This window comes from Prionailurus bengalensis, chromosome A1 (assembly GCF_016509475.1).
Source record: "Prionailurus bengalensis isolate Pbe53 chromosome A1, Fcat_Pben_1.1_paternal_pri, whole genome shotgun sequence".
Lineage (NCBI taxonomy): Eukaryota > Metazoa > Chordata > Mammalia > Carnivora > Felidae > Prionailurus > Prionailurus bengalensis.
Window position 1 is genome coordinate 153,510,250 of NC_057343.1, and position 18,409 is coordinate 153,528,658.

The 18,409-nt window shown below is 34.1% G+C and overlaps 1 protein-coding gene across 1 annotated transcript; it reads right to left on the minus strand.

Moving 5' to 3' along the window:
• Window positions 1-532: 532 nt before the first annotated feature.
• Window positions 533-17,254, minus strand: CETN3 (centrin 3). Its single transcript, XM_043593451.1, has 5 exons — window positions 17,123-17,254; window positions 15,214-15,349; window positions 13,589-13,703; window positions 7,940-8,131; window positions 533-938 (listed from the first exon to the last, which is right to left on the minus strand). Exons 1-5 carry the CDS (start codon window positions 17,137-17,139, stop codon window positions 895-897), a joined length of 504 nt encoding a protein of 167 aa, XP_043449386.1. The 5' UTR covers window positions 17,140-17,254; the 3' UTR covers window positions 533-894.
• Between the last annotated feature and the right edge of the window lie 1,155 nt (window positions 17,255-18,409).

The window sequence follows — 18,409 nt, forward strand, 5'->3', positions numbered from 1 at the left end:
GCTGAATCACAAAATGTTCCTTTTATACAGGTAAAACATAATCTTAAATATTTCTGTGGCTTAGTTTTCTATTTTCATCATTGTGACGTTTAACTGAGTGATAATTATCTTAACAGATCACAATTCCAAAATTTAAATCTTTCATTTTGTCAAGAAATCAGACGATTCAAACTGTACTCAATTAGTTTAAGGAAATATCCAGATTCAACTGTCACAACTTACGTTAAGACACGAGAAGTGCTATCGAACGTAATACATGAGGATAAATGGGTCTATATGCACACTTTTTCCTTCCAAACTGCAAGACATGACTCTTAAAAAAGGAATTATGCGTGTATTGAGTCATCATCCTGTATTGAAATATAAAATGTCAAACCTGTAATGGAAAAATGTGCTATTCTGTTGCTATTTGTATTTCAATTTTTTTTCCTGAAACCAGTAGTTCAAAGAGAAAAGATTTAAGAAACATACTATTGAGCGTTAACAGACACTCAGAATCAAAATAAAACAGAAAATATACCATACTTTAAAGTACTACTAAAATAAAGACTTTATTAATGAAAGTCTGCATAATGTGTACATCAAAACAAAAGTGACTACTGATGCCGAATAAAAAACTTTCAGAGAATGTGTACCACGTGATTCAATTTTTTAAATTTTATATATATATATATATAAGCTATATTATAAATACAAAGCTAAACTATTAGAGTGCTAACAATACTGCTCATACAAAGAAAATTAACAGTAGTAAAATATGAATACATAAGACACTTATTTTTGGTCCTTTTGGAAAAAGAGAACTAAGTTGGGTTTCTTTTTAACACGGCTCCAGCACAAAAATAGAATATGAGATGTAACTGCAACATTCTTAGTGTTTATCCTTGTAATTCTTTAAATGTCACCCGTCATAATAGCAATGAACTCCTCTTGATTTACTGCAGTAAGAAAGAAAATATAAGTCAGAAATACAAATTTTTCACAGGAGAATTGTACTATTTTATACTAAGTATTTTTAAATTTTGTATTATACAAAATTGTTAATAAATTAAGACATATTATTTTGCTTTTACTTCTTTGATAGGAAGTTGACCATGTTTATTAAGTAGAACCTCATGAATACAAAAATACATAATGTGATAAACAATATGAATATAATATTAATGACAGAAAAGACATTTAAGTTACAAAAAAGTCTATCATAATGACAACATTTACATACACTAGCAAAAATAGTTTTAAAGCTTGAAATTTTAAATTTTTTAAATGGTTAAAGCCTCTTTATAATCTTTATTCTATGAGTTCATTTAGCAATCCCTTCCTTCATAAACAAGTTTAAATCTATCATACATGTACATTAGAATTCTAAAGGAAGAAAATATAGAATTTTTTAAAAAGTCAAATTGTTGTTTGATTTTTTATATATTTAAAAGCCACTTAAAAAAATTTGAAAACATCTAGAGTAATAGTAATTTTAAAGGATACAAATTTAGTCTTAATTAGCTAGATAATACAGCAACTATAAAATATAGATGTAAATGCAGAAACCATCACTCATAAAGAGAAAATGTTACCAAAACTATAAATAAAATTCAGTAAGAACCTACAATTTATAAAGCACCATATTTAAGAAGGCAACCTAGAAATAAATAGGTAATAATCTTATTAAATGTAATTTTTAAAACCAATATATACAAATATACACAATTACTGATAGAAATGTTCAGAAAAGAATGCTCCCTCTTTGTAAAACAGGTGATTTCATGGGGTCCAAAACTTAACACATACCTTAACAAAACACTGGTTATGAATGATCATTTTGATAATAATAATAACACTGAATGAGGAAAAGAAAGATCTGGATTCCAATCATATCTCTGATACAGAACAGTTCTGTGTCTTAATTTTTTCATCTGAAAATACTGAACTACAAGATTATCTTTTTAGGTTGTTTCTACATGGTAATATATGAAAACAATCCAATGACTCAAACATTTTTAATTGCCTAGTGAATGCCTACACCATCCTAAGAGTTGTGTAATATACCAAAACAGACACCAGGGTTCCTAATCTACAGTATCTTGAAATTTAAGTGAAGAAGATATTAGGTAATATAAAATTATTTTTAGTTTTCTTAGGAGTAACAATGGTATCATAATTTTGAAAAACAATATCCTTATTCTTAGCAGATGCATGCTAAAATGTGAGGGAGGTCAAGTTCAGGACGTATTTTTCAAATGATCCAGAAAAAAAATACACACTATGGACAATGCAAATATAGTAAAATGTTAATTGCTGAATCTAGGTAGAAGGGGTAGAAGGTATAAAGGTGCGTATTGTACTAAACTAATATTTTTTCCCTCTATGTTTGAGAAAATTCATAATGAAAAGTTAGAAAAATATTAACCAATTAAAACACATTGAGGAGACGAAATATGTACATCAGGAATGAAAAAAATATACTGGTTCCAGTTTTAATAATCATGTAAGTCATGTTTCATACCAGAAACAGAGAACTGCTGTATAAGACAAAACATGATCTATTATTAAAATAATACACATATCTATGTTGAAAAAAATTCCATCATAATGGGAAAAATCATTACTTCTGAGAAAAACTTAGGCAAGAATAATTCTTGATTTGGGCTCTAAAATAAAACATAGGATTTGGTTTGACAGGAAGTGGAAAGAAAGCTAAGGTATGAGAATACCTTCAGCAACATAGTTAAAAAAAGAAAACAGTGCAAAAATAAGCTCTAAGAAGTTAAGAAGAATAAGTTGGCCAGAAGCTGGTAATGAACCATGAATCCATGCATTTCAATACTAAACATCTGCAAGACATTATGACACAGTAGAACACATAACCTGTAATATTTTCAATGATCTTACAAATTCTAGTAGTGATCTTTGACTTTCGTACAGCTTCATAACTTTCTCCATCAATCATATATAGAGTTTCTATACTAATAAATCTAGCACAATGCCCACCGTTAAATAGGCATCTGATAAAATATTTATTGAATGAAACAAATATAACACTTTTCTCCTACACTGCCTCTTTATTTTATTTTATTTTTCATGTTTATTTTTGAGAGAGAGAGCAAGCAAGCATGAGCAGGGAGGGACAGACAGAGAGGGAGTCACAGAAGTTGAAGCAGGCTACCTACAGGCTCTGAGCTGCCAGCACAGAGCCCAACACAGGGCTTGAACTCACAAACCCCACAAACCGTGAGATCATGACCTGAGCAGAAGTCGGACGCTCAACCGACTGAGCCACCCAGGCGCCCCTCCTACACTATCTCTTTAAACAAAATTTTCATAAATCAATCACTTCACTGGGTTAATCTTATTATAGGTATTTTAAATAAAGAGTTTATTACCTAATAAAGATAAATTATCTACAAATTAAGTAGATTAAGTACCTTAGAGACTACCTGGCTTTAGAGGAAAATTTTAGCAAAATTTAGACAAATTTTAGCATCTGAAGTGACAGTTGAGTATTTTATTGAATATTGAGTATTGAATATTTTATATACTAAAATAGCATGTAATTTTTAAAACTCCATAAACATAGAAACCTAATTTTATTTTTTAGCATAAGAGGTAACACAGTGTTATGGATAAAAGCATAAACAGGTTATAAATCTCTCAGAGCGTTAGTTTCTTCATTTATAGATGCATCCATCTATCCTATGCATTAATATAAATACTATATTTACTTCACAAAAGCCATTATGAAAATTAAGTGACATAATACAAAATGTAAATGCCAAACACAGAATCTAACAAGTATTAACTACTAAGTAAGTGTTAATACTTATCATAATTATTTAAAAGATAGCCCACTTTGGATTTTTATTTTTATTTTTTTTTCTTTTTTTTCAACGTTTTATTTATTTTTGGGACAGAGAGAGACAGAGCACGAACGGGGGAGGGGCAGAGAGAGAGGGAGACACAGAATCGGAAACAGGCTCCAGGCTCCGAGCCATCAGCCCAGAGCCTGACGCTGGGCTCGAACTCACGGACCGCGAGATCGTGACCTGGCTGAAGTCGGACGCTTAACCGACTGCGCCACCCAGGCGCCCCATACTTTGGGTTTTTAAATGTTGATTTTTCCAAAAATATTTACTGTGTTTTACAGATCTTAGGAGTGATAATTGGGAAAGCATTCTTTCTGTATCATTAGCACAGCTCTATTTAGATCTTGCATTATATCTTCTTTTCCTTTAACTCCTTCACCATATTTATTATTCTAAATACACAATAAACATTTCATTTTCACTGCTCCTAAATACTAAAGTATGAAAAATTCATAAAGACAGAAGAATTACCAGAGTCTACAAAAAAAGACAGCAAGTATTATGATCTTTACTAATTTAACATATACAAAGAAAACAGGTTATATTTAAACAAAACTGCAGCCAAAAGAATCCAAATTAATCAAATTAACAAGTTTTTCTAAAATGCCACTCATACTTTTTCCAAAATAGGCAGGTTTTCGTACAGCTACAGAGACCCATGTAAGTTAAGGCAATATCCCAAAGCCAGACTAAAAATGGATTACAGTTCATTGTTTCTGAATATGAAAATGTCTTTCAACAATGATTTCCTGGACTTGCCACAATAATAGTTAAACTTAGTACATCTTGCTTGAGAAACAGATAATATAAAATAGCTACTATGAATTCTGAAAAAGTGTATTTATCAATTACAAGAGCATTTATAGATATAAATAAAAAACAGTAGTATATGTATGCATGTGCAAGACTATTATTCATATGGTCAAAGACAATATTTGATGCATACACCTAGACCCCATGTAATACTTCAGAAGTCCCTCACCCCCCAGAAATTCAAATCCCAGACTGGAAATCCCAGATTTGGAAATTCATCAATTTAATATGTTAAGAACACCTTCCTCCACTTGCATAAAAAACAAATCTTAACAATAAAAGATTATGCACCACTGTATTATATTTGTAACCAATCTCTTAGAAAAAAAAAGAAAAAATGTTACTTGCCTGTTAGTCATTTAAACAAATGACAGTAGGATGCCCAAGCAACAGTTATACAGTGACTTAAAGTTAGCATTGAGAACCAAAGTAATGTTTTAAGTAAGTATGCACTAAAATCTTCAAGCAATGGGGCTTGAACTCTTGAGTTTCAAAAGCAACAAACAGAGTGGACTAACAAGAGATGCAAGAAATGGGACACATTTTCTATGCAAAGTTTCACATTGTTTAAATTTAAGAGGCAGCTTCATAATTAATATTTTCCTCTAATGTCAAATTAAGCCAATACCAAAACCTAATTTGCATGTGCGTAACACAGGAAAAGAAAATAACTCTAATCTTTTGACACAGGTAGTAGCCGTTACTGACGATTTATGAAATAGACATACCAAGATTTTCTATGCTACTTAAGATAGTACCCTTATAAAACAGAGCTGCTTTGAAATTAGTTTAGGGTAACAGCCAACAGCTTGGTAAGACACAAAAATTTTTTAAATATGAAGGCAGTGGATACTATCTTTGTTTTAAAAACCATCTTTGTTTTAAAATATAAACAGGGGCACTTGGGCGGCTGAGTCCGTTAAGCATCCAACTTCGGCTCAGGTCATGATCTCACAGTTCCTGAGTTTGAGCCCCATGTTGGGCTCTATGCTGACAGTTCATAGCCTGGGGCCTGCTTTAGATTCTGGGTCTCCCTCTCGCTCTGTCCCTCCCCCACCTCTCTCTCTCTCAAAAATAAACATTGAAAAATAGTTAGACTCTTAAATACAGAGAACTGAGGGTTGCTGAGGGGATGGGGGAGAGGGGAAAATGGGTGATGGGCACTGAGGACACTTGTTGGGATGTGCACTGGGTGTTGTGTGTAAGCAATGAGCCATGGGAATCTACCCCGAAAACCAAGAGCACACTGTGCACGCTGTATGTTAGCCAATTTGACAATAAATTATATTTTAATAAATAAATATAAATCTATCAATACCCTTCAAAGAACTAGTATTAAAAAAAAAGTTTTATATTCCTCGAATAATATTTACATAAATATGACAAAGTATAATACACAACTCTAAAGTACAATCTACAAACCTGAACTTAGAGCTACTGTCTTACCTCCTTATTAAAGCATGACAGTATTGCCAAAGTAAAGTGTGTATTATGTGCATATTTATGTATGTATGTATAGGTGATACTCTATCAACATGTATCTACTGTAATACACACTCCTGGGTCAGGGCTTTAAATCAACCAACGTCAGAGCACTCACTGTGTTCAAGAAAATGCAGGAGAATATAAAGATGAGTAAAGATACAAAAAAAGGCAAACGAGTTTCCATTTAGTAATAGGCACCTTCAAATATCTTCCTTTAAATACTTACAACCACCTGGAAGGTATTACCATTCTCACTTTAATAAATGGGAAACCACGACTCAGAAAACACTGAAAACTTGCACATTACAGAGCAACTATGTAAGTGGCAGAGATTCAATTCAAATCCAGATCTGTAGGTTTCCAAAGCCTCAGGCCTTTCACCCTATAGGATTCCATACTGCTCTTAAGGAACTTACAATATATTGGAGAGTTACACATGTAAATAACTAACAGAAGGCATTGTACAGAACTGTCAAAATACCGTGTTCCTCTAAATGCTATGGACCCTCAATGGCAGTCTCCATAACTCATACAGAGGCCACCAGAGGAGGCTTGAGAAAATGGAACTTTAAAATGAATCAGAGAGAAAGACTAACATTTTAGCAGACAGAAACTGGCAATTAGAATATTCTAGGATTAAGGAATGGCATGGCATAAAAAAGTGTTTTCAGGGTAGAATATATTTGGTCAAGGCATGTATGTATGGGAGGTGAAAGTTAAAGCAGGACACTGAAGAGCTCAGTAGGAAATAAAACTGGATAGTTAGGGCAGAATCTATCTTAGAGAGCTTTGAAATTTACTCTGTAGGTAGTGAAGAATCATTCGGTGTTCGAAGAGAGGAATGACATCATCAAACCTGTATTTTAAGAAAAGAATGTTATCAAGAAACTAAATTAGAGGGTAGAGGCTCATAGGCATAGAGGGCAATTAGGAGGGTAAAGGGACTGTAGAGTCAGTGAGGGCAAAAACCACATCTGCCTTCCTCATTGTGTAGCAGCACCAGATTGCACATAAGGCACCATATCCAGCAGGCATTCAAGGAAATAATGAATGGGGCTATAATAACATTCCTACCAAGAAATTAGGGCCAGAACTAGGGCAGCAGCAGTTAACAAAGACATAAAACAGTTTCAAAACATTTAAAGAGTAGAAACAATAGAACTTAGTTATAGTTTAGAAGAGCATGTATGTTAAGGAAGAAGTCATTAAAGGCTGATGTTTTACGGGTGCCTGGGTGGCTTAGTGGGTTAAGTGTCTGACTCTTGATTTCAGCACCAATGATAATCTCACGGTTTGTGGGACAGAGCCCCGTGACGGGTTCTGTGCTGACAGCGCAGACCCTGCTTGGGATTCTCTCTCCCTCTCTCTCTGCCCCTCCCGACTTTCACACACATGAACACAGTCACTCACTCTCTCTCTAAAAAAATAAACACTTTTTAAAAAGTGGAAATTTTTTACCAAGTAGCTGAAATTTTGGTGATGTTCAAGAAGGATTTTGGTGATTCTCAAGGAAAGATTTTGGTGATGCTCAAAAAGTAAAGTACCTTCCTGAAGTGTAGAACCTGATATTACAACCAGTTTATTTGGTTTTAAAGGTCTGCTTCATTCTAAATTGAATTATGTGAAATGTTTATGCAAAAACCCCACTATAGGGTGAACAACAATTATACCAAATAGAGATACTTTGAAATGAGTCTTGAAAATCATTTGATTTTAGAAAAATTTACTATATGCATATATCAGTAATAATACCTAGAATATGTGTTTTACTCAAAACTTACTTTCTCCATCACCATCTTTATCAAATTCTTCTATCATAGCCCGAAGTTCTTCATCACTCATGTTTTCACCCAGTTCTCTGGCAACACGTCGCAAATTTCTCAAGCTTATTTTACCTGAATCATCATCATCAAATAGTTTAAATGCCTTTAATATTTCTTCATGTGGATCTCTTTCCAATATCCAGTCTGTCACTACAGTTAAAAAGAAATTCAAAAAAAAATTTAAAAACACTTCATAATCACAAATGCATTCGTGAAATCAAGAAGTACTAGATGACAATTAAAGTCGTGAATCTTTCAACATTTAGTTTGATAATAAAATGCCAAATCAGAGCCCGAAAACCCAAAAGGTAAAACTCAAATTATAAAAATCAAATCTGGGTTTTAAAATTTAATCTTTATGTTATCAACAATTCATCCTATTATAAGAGTAAGCAAAACTATCACACAAAAAAGCAAAATAAAAAGGACTACATACCATATTTATTTAAGGTCTACCATTATCAAGAATTGTACTAGGCTCCACTAACACCAAACAAAAACGTCTAGGAGTTTGTAACTTAGCTATAGAGATGGTATATCAACAAAACAATTAAAGCTACTTAGATAAAAGCTGTCTGATGGCTAACTTAAGCACATTATGGTTCCTTAAATTTAACCCTGTAATAAAGACCAAAAATTCCTGACAAATTCACTGCCATCATTGACAGAGATACAATTTCAGACAGACGAAAATTCTACTGATAGCTTCATGATTTGAAGAAACTCTTGGTTTTCAAAAATATGAAAAGTAGTTACTGAATACGACTGTAGCAAGAACCACCTCTCCCCCTCTGCCCCCCAAAAAAGAAAGTCTGGAAAGATCTCTCTAAAATCATGCCCATTTTGTTCACCAAGATAATAACTCTCAAAAAACTACAATTAAAAGTGAGGAATATCAGACTTCAACAGCAACAATATATTCTAATAGATTAAAGGTAGTAATATAGAATAATGTAGTAAACTTAAACACTATTTTTAATATTCACAGTCATTAATCAACAGCCACAACAATAAAAATTAAAGTAACAATCTGTGGTATAAAATTTTTTCAGTTACTAGATAAAAATCTGAAAATATCTAAGTAAACATCTCTGAAGTAATTCTACAAGCTAGTCTACTACTATAACAAAAATTATTTATGACTTTCATCATGCCATTAAAAATAATTCAGTTCTAGTAAGGTTGACAGAATCATTAAAAACTTGCAAATGCTTATAGATGGAAAGTTTAATGCACTCAAAAGGAAAAATACAATTCAAGCCCACAAAAAATTATTGTTGTTTTGCTGTACTATCACTGTATTTGGTTAAGTAAGCTTTAGATTAAGTACCTATTTAAGCTAACGTTAAATCATCTACATATACATTTAATAGTTTTCTATTACCCGTCAATTGTATCCAAAAAGTGTTTCAAGTAACTAATTGAAGTATATTACTATAAGTATGCAAATCACCCAAGCTCATAAATATTCAGTCAAAAAGGAGTTGGCATATACACAGCCATAACACCAAAATAAAATACCATGCTTAACTCTATGGCACATACTCAACTTATTTTGAATTTAGTCCCAACAAAAAAGCAGGACAAGGAAAAAAAAAAGTGTTAAGAAATTTTCTTCACCAATTAAATAATTTACATGACAGGTGAACCAAAAAAGCAGCTTGCTGAAAGTATTAATGTACTTAAAGAAGCAACAGGGTGATGTGGGGAACAGATGGGGCTCCAAGATGTATAAATTCTTATCCCACTAGTGCTTTAATTGTGTTAGTTACTTCAGACTTATGTGTATATATAATCTTTTATCAATACTTTGCCTTAGAATACAACTTTTCTCAGGAATTATAAATACCCATAATTCTGGACAGCTAAAACATGGTATCTTTATGGTGACTCTCCTCCATGCCTTCATGCTCTATTCCTATTCTACAAAGTAGAATTGTAAGAAATACATTTTTTTTCCAAAGAAAATAAATCAACTAATACACACTTAGGTGACTTCAATCTAATTCACAAATTGCTGTCCATGTAACTTTATTTTAAAATTATACTACCATAAATATACTTCCTAAAAATAGTTAGACCTTACACATTATAAAAATCACTTAAGAACATAGCACATTAGAAAACATCACATTAAAAGTTAAAAAATCATTAAAGGTGCTGCTAGAAATACAGCTTCAACTATATTTCTCACTGCCTTTTGGGGGTTTCTATCCAAAAATACAAGTTATTTTACACTCAACATTTCAGAATTCAAATTCCTCCCACTATCACCAAGATAGCTATTGTTTTGATGCCGGATCTCAAAAAAGATAACAGCATCATTAACAAATAATCTCTCATATTTGAAGTCTGAACATTTTTTAAGCTGATTAACCTCATCAGCGATTTATTACTACAGTGCTAAGGATACTACCCTTTTTACTCTTAAATGGGCCTCTCTCTTCATTCTCACCACCCTCAGCATAAAAAAGTCTATTACTTTCTGTCTTCAGTCTCTCTGCCCTTCAACCCATCTTTAATACTCTCAACAGAGTTACCTTTCTAAAACATATCTTCTCTTCCACAGAAATTGACAATGATCATCTGCTGACTAAAGTCCAAGCTCTATATGTGATGCAAGACTACCTTTTTGGCCCAATACTATCTTCCACTTCAAACATACTATACTTCCAGTACCACTCTGTTGTTGCTGTTTTCTCTGCCTCCAATGTCTTTCTCTACTGCATCCCACAATCTTCTCCTTAGGATGAAATCCTATTCACATTCCCAAAGGCCTAAATTAAAAATCCCCTCTGCAAGGTCTTCTTCAATTGCTCCAGGCCAGGAATTGACAATTCTTTTTGTTGTCAAAAAACAGATAGTAAATATTTTAGCCTTTGTGGGGGCATAAGGTCTCTGTCTAAACTACTTTCTCTGCCAACTCCTGCTTTAAACAAAATTATAATTTACCACAGAACACCACAGCTTATTATTACTTACATTTAAATGGTAAGCTCCTTGAAAGACCCTCTTGGTAACTTCTAATTAATTCCCCTCCCTCAACCCAACACAGTACCTAATGCCAAAAAAATCAGCAAATATTTGTTAAATAAGCAAAGCAAAATGGTAATAGAATATTCTATTCTAAAGAGGCAATGGAATGTGCCCAAAGATTCTGGTTACGTGTCAGACTTCATCCAGAAATATCTGTGGAACAGTATCCTTCACTAGTGATAGATGATACATAAAACTAAGACTCAAATGTTCTGATTTGGAGTTATCTGTCCCAAAGTATAAAACATACCTTCATCTGTGGTCAGTTATTATTGAAAAATAATCCACAAATGGAGAGAATACAGAGCTCTTGACTTCAATTTCTAAACAGTAATAAATTTTTATTTGACTGATGGTATTTTCAAGCAGGTCAAAAGTTTAATCTTTGAAAGTCAGAGAGAAGTTTACCCATGGCCATTAATTCTGGAAGAAACCCAGTAATCATGCTCTTTTTTTTTTAAGTTAATTTATTTATTTTGAGACAGAAGGAGGGAGACAGAGAGAGAGGGGGGAAGAGTAGAGAGAGGGAGAGACAAAAAATCCCAAGGAGGCTCCACATGTCAGTGCAGAGCCAGAGGCGGGGCTCTAACTCATGGACCTGTGAGATCATGACCTGAGCCGAAACCAAGAGCCGGAGGCCTAACCTACTGAGCCACCCTCATACCCTGTTATTAACACAGAAAAGATGGACGGTCAGGAAAAGGTGAATATGGCATGGGACTTTGGCTTCAACTGCTAATAAGATCACAAATTTAAAACTGTATTTACTTAAGATGACATGTGCTACATAAAATTATTAATGACAATGATATAATGCTTAAAATAGCCTGCAACTATGAAAACAGGGTAATCAGAAAAATATAAATACATGGAATACAATACTTTTTATGTTCCAGTGATGCATGTACAATTATTATGAGGCACTAAAACACAATAAAACAAAGACAATTTTTAAAGTAATACTAACAAATACTTAATAGTACTTACTATAGCTAGGCCCCTTGCTAAGCACTTTACTTATTAACTTATTTATTCCTCACAACCCACAAGATAGCCCCAATTTATAGTTGAGACACAGAGAAGTAAAATGACCAAATTATACAGCTAGTAAGTGGCAAAACCAAGATCTGAACCCAAGCAATCTGGTTTCCAACTGTCCATGCCAAACCACTACATTGTATCAAATGTGCCTGAATTGCAGCTCTTTCCTAATGGTATCATTGTCACTATATCCTAACACCTGTCTATAAATAATCTAAATTGGAACTTGGACTAAGATCATGAACTATACAAGAGCTTCAATACTGAAAGACTGAAAGAATAAAGATGGCTCTCCTCCTCTCAATAAATCTACCAATTAGAAAAAACAAAACAAAACAAAACCAAAAAACCACACGCAATATGCTTCCCAGAGGGACAACCTGCTTCTCTAAACAGTTATTTCTCAGTGTATAAATTGAAGTTCTTCTGTGTTGTGCTTTCTTTCTCTTTTAGGCTCATCCTTTAACTTCTCTCTTCACTTTCATTTTGAGTTTTCAGATTAAAAAAATAAAAACAATGATTTATGAAAGGACTCTATGTTTTCCATATGTACTAACTGCCATTTTTTTTGCTTTGTGTATTGCTTCTTGCTGAATATTTACACAAAAAGTTTATGTGTATGTGTAACTGGATTTGTTCCTAAATTTTTTACATCTCTAAAAACATATGAAATGTATATATCATGACCCATATAAAGTGGTTATCAATGGTTTAGAAAATTTATTTAATAAAAACCTGAATATACATACATTCTACGTATAATATTCTACATAATGTATTTAAATTATAATAACAAAGTCCTTGCCTTCCAGAATCTTCTATACTAAAAAGCCTGATATATGCTGTAAATAATTCACGAAAATCAACTGTATAAAATTCAATCATATTAAGCTCATGACACATTATGCTTAGTTGGTTGTTCTACAATGATTTTTCCTGCTTAAGTCTGCCAAATGCCTCCTTTACCACAATCTTCTCTCCACTTGCAACTTTAAACAGATGACTTTATTCACCAAGATCAAGTCACTCAGAGTATGTAGACCTTCATAAGCTTTGTCAACCTGAAGGCATGCCCTTCATCTAGAGCCAAAGATAACAAATGCTACAGGTTTTCTCTTCTCCCACTCTGCCAACAAAAATCACACACCAGAATGGTCTTAGGAAATATTTTCCATACAAAAGGATACCAAATTTTCTGTTTTACTCTAAGAAAATAATTTTTTGATCATCCTTTATCATATAATATAAACACATATTACTTAGAAAAACATCCTCCCACAAAAAGCTACACAATAGTTCTTAGAATCTTCAGAACTAAAGACAAAATGATAAATTCCACAGGGAAGCTGTAAATCTTATATTTTCTTTGAAATTAAGTAAAAAGAGTGTCCCCTGGCCCCCATATGAGATCCACATTATACCACAATGTTCTATAACAAAATTCCATAACCCAGAGAATTAAAAAAATACTAATATTAACCAGATAATTTCCTAACAAGTGCTAATTACAAAGACTATTAAAATACACACCAACTTCATTAAAATCTTCAAAGGTGATTTTCCCTGTGGCTTCTCTGTCATAATCTTTAAGAATCTTCAGTACATCAGCTTTTTTTACATCAAACCCCAAGGCTCTCATTGCCACCTTTTGGATTAAAAGGGAAAAGCAAATTATCAAGCACTCTTTCAAAAGAAGTGACTTCTAATTCTTAAGTTTTCAGAACTTAAGAGAGGTAAACACATTAATGAAACATTTAATTCTGTTGCATGTTTTATATCTCTAAAAAAACAAAGTGATAGTTTTTCTTCACTACTGAAATTAAATGGCAATTTTTTTCATTTATATATCTTTTATAGGACATACCAATCAAGTGTTTATAAAATACACTATACAATAGGCTGACGTAGTGTACAGATCATTTTACTTATTTTTTAAATGTTTATCTTGAGAGAGAGAATCCCAAGCAGGCTCCACGCTGTCAGCATAGAGCACGATGTGGGGCTCAATCTCAGGAATTATGAGATTATGACCTAAGCTAAAATCAAGAGTCAGGCGCTTAACTGACTTGAGCCACCTAGGCACCCAGTATACAGATCATTTTAACAAGTTATTTGCTCTCAAATGATTAACAACCAAAATGCAAAAAAAAGGCATAGCATAAATATTAAAAATTTATACAACAGAAGAGATAAAAGAATGAAAATAAGAGTTACCATAAGAATCTACACGATTAGTTGTTAAGTAAGTAGTTCAGGTCCCTGAGTTTAAAGAAAAGATCCAAGATCCTGTTACTGTTAACAAGAAGAGAGACATGACACTGACTAAAGAAGTCTTACTTGGAGAGGTTCCATTTGTTCCCTGATGTATGGATGAAATAAAGTAGAAGGGCAATAACAAAAGGATGACTGGTATTAAAACAGATACCATAAAAAAGAGGTTTGAGGACAGTGAAGAGAGCAGCTTATCTTACCTGAACAGGAAGAGCTCAGGTGGAAGCAAGTAGTAAAAGTGTGGAGGGCATTCAATAAAAATTAAAGGAATGTGAACTTTATGCAGTTTATAACAAGGAGCCACTAGTTCCTTTCTCATTGTACTAAGTGTGAGATCTGTACCACCCTAAACACCAATTTTCCCTTGCATCTTTAGAAATAATTCTAGGCCCTAAAACTGACATTTTTCCCCATTAGCATCGTGTCAACATCAGACATCATTTATGTTGTCTGCACCAGAGAAAGTACATAAAGAATATACTACTAACATGTTCAAATTAAAAGAGAAATAACACTCTCACAATGTGAAAAAAGAATGAGTTACCAAAAACCAAAGAAACAAAAAACTGTGGGAAGAAGAATACAGTAAAAACTGTTTAAATCTTATAGTTTGAAATCTTTTAATTATGTGAATGAAAAATAAGGCCTTACATAGAAATTTATTTTTATATTTAAAACACTATTCATTTTACAATATGAAAAGGAATTTCTAAAAAGATGTTAGTATTATTCAATTTTCTTATAGCATTTAACTGTGAACATTTAAAACGGTTTCATATTTCCAAAACCAGTCAGTTTAAATACTTTAGAAATGTATTTTAACCAATTATCAAAAATGAACATCATTTTAACAGAAAAATATATATTTTACATTACACTATTACCTTTAATTCATGATAATCTATTGCTTCATCCTTGTCTGTGTCAAATAGTTCAAAAGCATCTTTAATTTCTTGTTTCTGTTCTTCAGAGAGTTCTCTTCTTTTTTTCCTCTTTGTTTTGTCTACCACAAGCTCATTTCTACGAAATGAAAAGAAACAAAGTCTTTTTAGCCTACTTTAATTCTATTCTCCTATGCATCCAGATGATTAAAATGCAACAAAAAAATTAACCGATTGAATAATTTTTTAAATTTCTAAAAAGGAAGTTATGTGGGAGAATCAGAAATCTTCCGTACATGAGCCTTGCTCATTCCATAGTCTAAGCTGCTATAAATTTGCACTTTCCAAAAGTGAAAAGTATTACAAGTTATTCAAAGAAATGAAGACCTAACTTTCTTTCCTTCTAGCTTTGTATTTATTCTCACTGATATTAAAGAGGAAAAAATCAGAACTTGAATAAAAAACATTGTTTTTATGACAAAAAATCGCCAACAAAAGAACAAAGCATTCATTATTTACATTGCTCTAAACATAGTGTTAAAAAAATCAAAGGAAAATTCCTGATGATCGATATGTATTTGGTTTACTTCTGATATCACTTATAAGTTACCTAAATTTCTACCCAAAAAAGTTTAAAATTTAACAATTAACTTACAAAGTATTTTAGCATGGTAGGTTACAAGTGATTTAGATTACACATAAGTTTGGCACTTTATTTATAATTTCTTTCATTGATACGTCTAAACAAACCATGAAAACGCCAAAAAACAAAAAAAAAGTATTTGTGCTAATTTTCTATAATAAAGTGAAGAGTCTATGGTTTTGTAAATCTCACTTGTAAATTTAGATTGTTTCTCATAAACTCTGGCAACTTTTTTAAAGGAAATTTTATTTTAAAAGCCAGAAATGTCCTCCTTAAGAGATACTGATTTTAGCGTTCCAAAATTTTAAATGCCGCTGCAACATCTGCATAAAAACAAGTTTTGAAACCCAACAAACTCATAAAACTTTAAAATGTAAAACTCGGGATGATTTCAGTAAAACACGTTATCTATTTGCCTGTATTTTGTTCTCTAAAATCTACAACAAAGGCAAGAGAGGATTAGAAAGTGACCGAAGACGTACAATAAATAAAGCTGAGGAAAATCGGTTTATACCAGCTCGAACATTTCCCGGGGTCATTTTCTCTGAAAGGCCAAGTCCACAACAGACCTACAACTGACCCCACGCAAGGCTCCCACAGGAAACTCCTAGCCAAAGGCGGCCCCAGTTTAGAGAGGCGTATCTAGCTATTTTTAAGGTATTGACGTCTACATGGGGCTGGGGGCAACAGACAGGGGGTTAGAGGTCGCAAGTGAAGGAAAGGTAAAGAAACTAAAAAATTTGAAAAATCTTAAGAGATTACCAATTAAAGTCATTAAAATGGGTCTCCGGTTATACCTTAATAAAGGGCCCTAGCAGAAGAGCAGTGAGGGGTTAATGTTATTCCCAAATTTTATAGTTAAATATGATGACAGCACTGCCGCTGAGGTGCGGCCATAGACCAGGAAGGAGGAGCTGAAGGAAGGGATGCTCCATGGCCTGATTTCTCGCAGAAAAACCGCGAGAAGAAACATCGCGATATTTCACTCCCTCCTCGCAACGAAAACACCCCATCTTCTTGGTGGTGCAAAGCCCAACGCACTGATAGACGTGTCTACCTCAGCAGAAATGCACGGGGCTCATCACCTGCGACACACCACGGCCCCCAGAGTGAGGGGTCCGGGCCCGGGAACGCTGGCCGAGACTCCTCTCCCTCGTCCCAAACTGCATCCCCTTCCTCGCCTCGGCCCCAACTGCCTCCCTTCCACACACACCCGCCCTGGGGCCCGCTGCGAGGTGTGGAGAGCTTCGCGGCCTCCTCATTACCGACCTCAGAGCTAAACTCATTTTCTCTTCGGACAGAGACGTTCCTCTCAAGAACGACCTTAACGCCCTACCCAAGGCAGCACGACTTCCACAAGCCGTTCAACAGACGCCAACGACCTCAGCGGCCTCAAGGACCTCCCACAAGGTAGACACTTCTGAGCCGGATTGGTTGACATTGCTAATGTCCTGCCCTTTGAGGCGGAAGCGTCATTCGTTCTCTTCTCTCATTGGGTGTATCTCGCGTCAATCAAAGAAACCTCTCCTCCCTCTTGGTTTCTTGCCCCTCCTCCCGCCCTTTAGATTGGCCTGTTGCGGTTTCCCCAAATCCTTTGCGGAGCGAGGGTCTGGATATTTGCGTGGTAGAGGGAGGTTGGTAGCTGTACCTCGTTTCACGCAAGGAGGCCTGTAATCTGTGGCGCTTGTCCGGAGACAAGACGGACAGCTCCGAGGGAAAGGAAGGAAGGGAGAAGAGGCACGCTGTGGGCTATCCTCAGTCTAGAAGGAGGGAGTAGCCGGGGAATGAGGTCTGCCAAATTTGGCTTCGCCATGTTCTAAAACTTTGGGTGGGGGTTCTAAAACACAGGCTTAAACATCCTTTTCTCCCATTCTGATTTTAGTAGATATGAATCTGCATTCTTTTATCCTTACAAACTGGCCAAGTGATTCTCAATCAGTTGCTATGGGTTATTTTTGTGTAATTATTGGGTTGGATTATTAGGCTACTTACGGTGAAGCTGTACTTCACCTTCTCTTAGCTCTCTTTGTCCTTGATTTTTCGATAATGTCCTTTATTTTCCAGGGTTGTAAGCTGCTTATACACATTATAGTATATCTTCACTTCAAAACTAACTTCTTGAAGCTCATTTGGGTAATTAATTTGTTTACTTGTTCGACACTCCTCCTAAGGAAGGCTGACTTCCTTAAAAGTACAGGATTTCATCTTTCATTTGACGCTATTCCTAGTGCCTAATACAATGCCTGATGCATAGGTGCTCAATAAATATTTGTTGCCTTCAATGGAATCTTGCTGTGAAAACCCACAAAGCACTGAACTAAACTGTAAACTTCATAAAGAAATAAAACAGCTTGAATGTGGGGGTCGAGCAGGGGAAGGGGGAAGATATGTAAACACTATGGTGTATGTATGAAAGATATATATGTGTTTAAAGGAGGATAGGGCAGAAGAAAGTCTTCTTGAAGGATTTGACATATATGTTAGGCCTAGAAGGATAAGCTAAATTTGAACAAGTAAAACTAGTATGATAGTATAACTCTAAAAATTAAAGGTTAG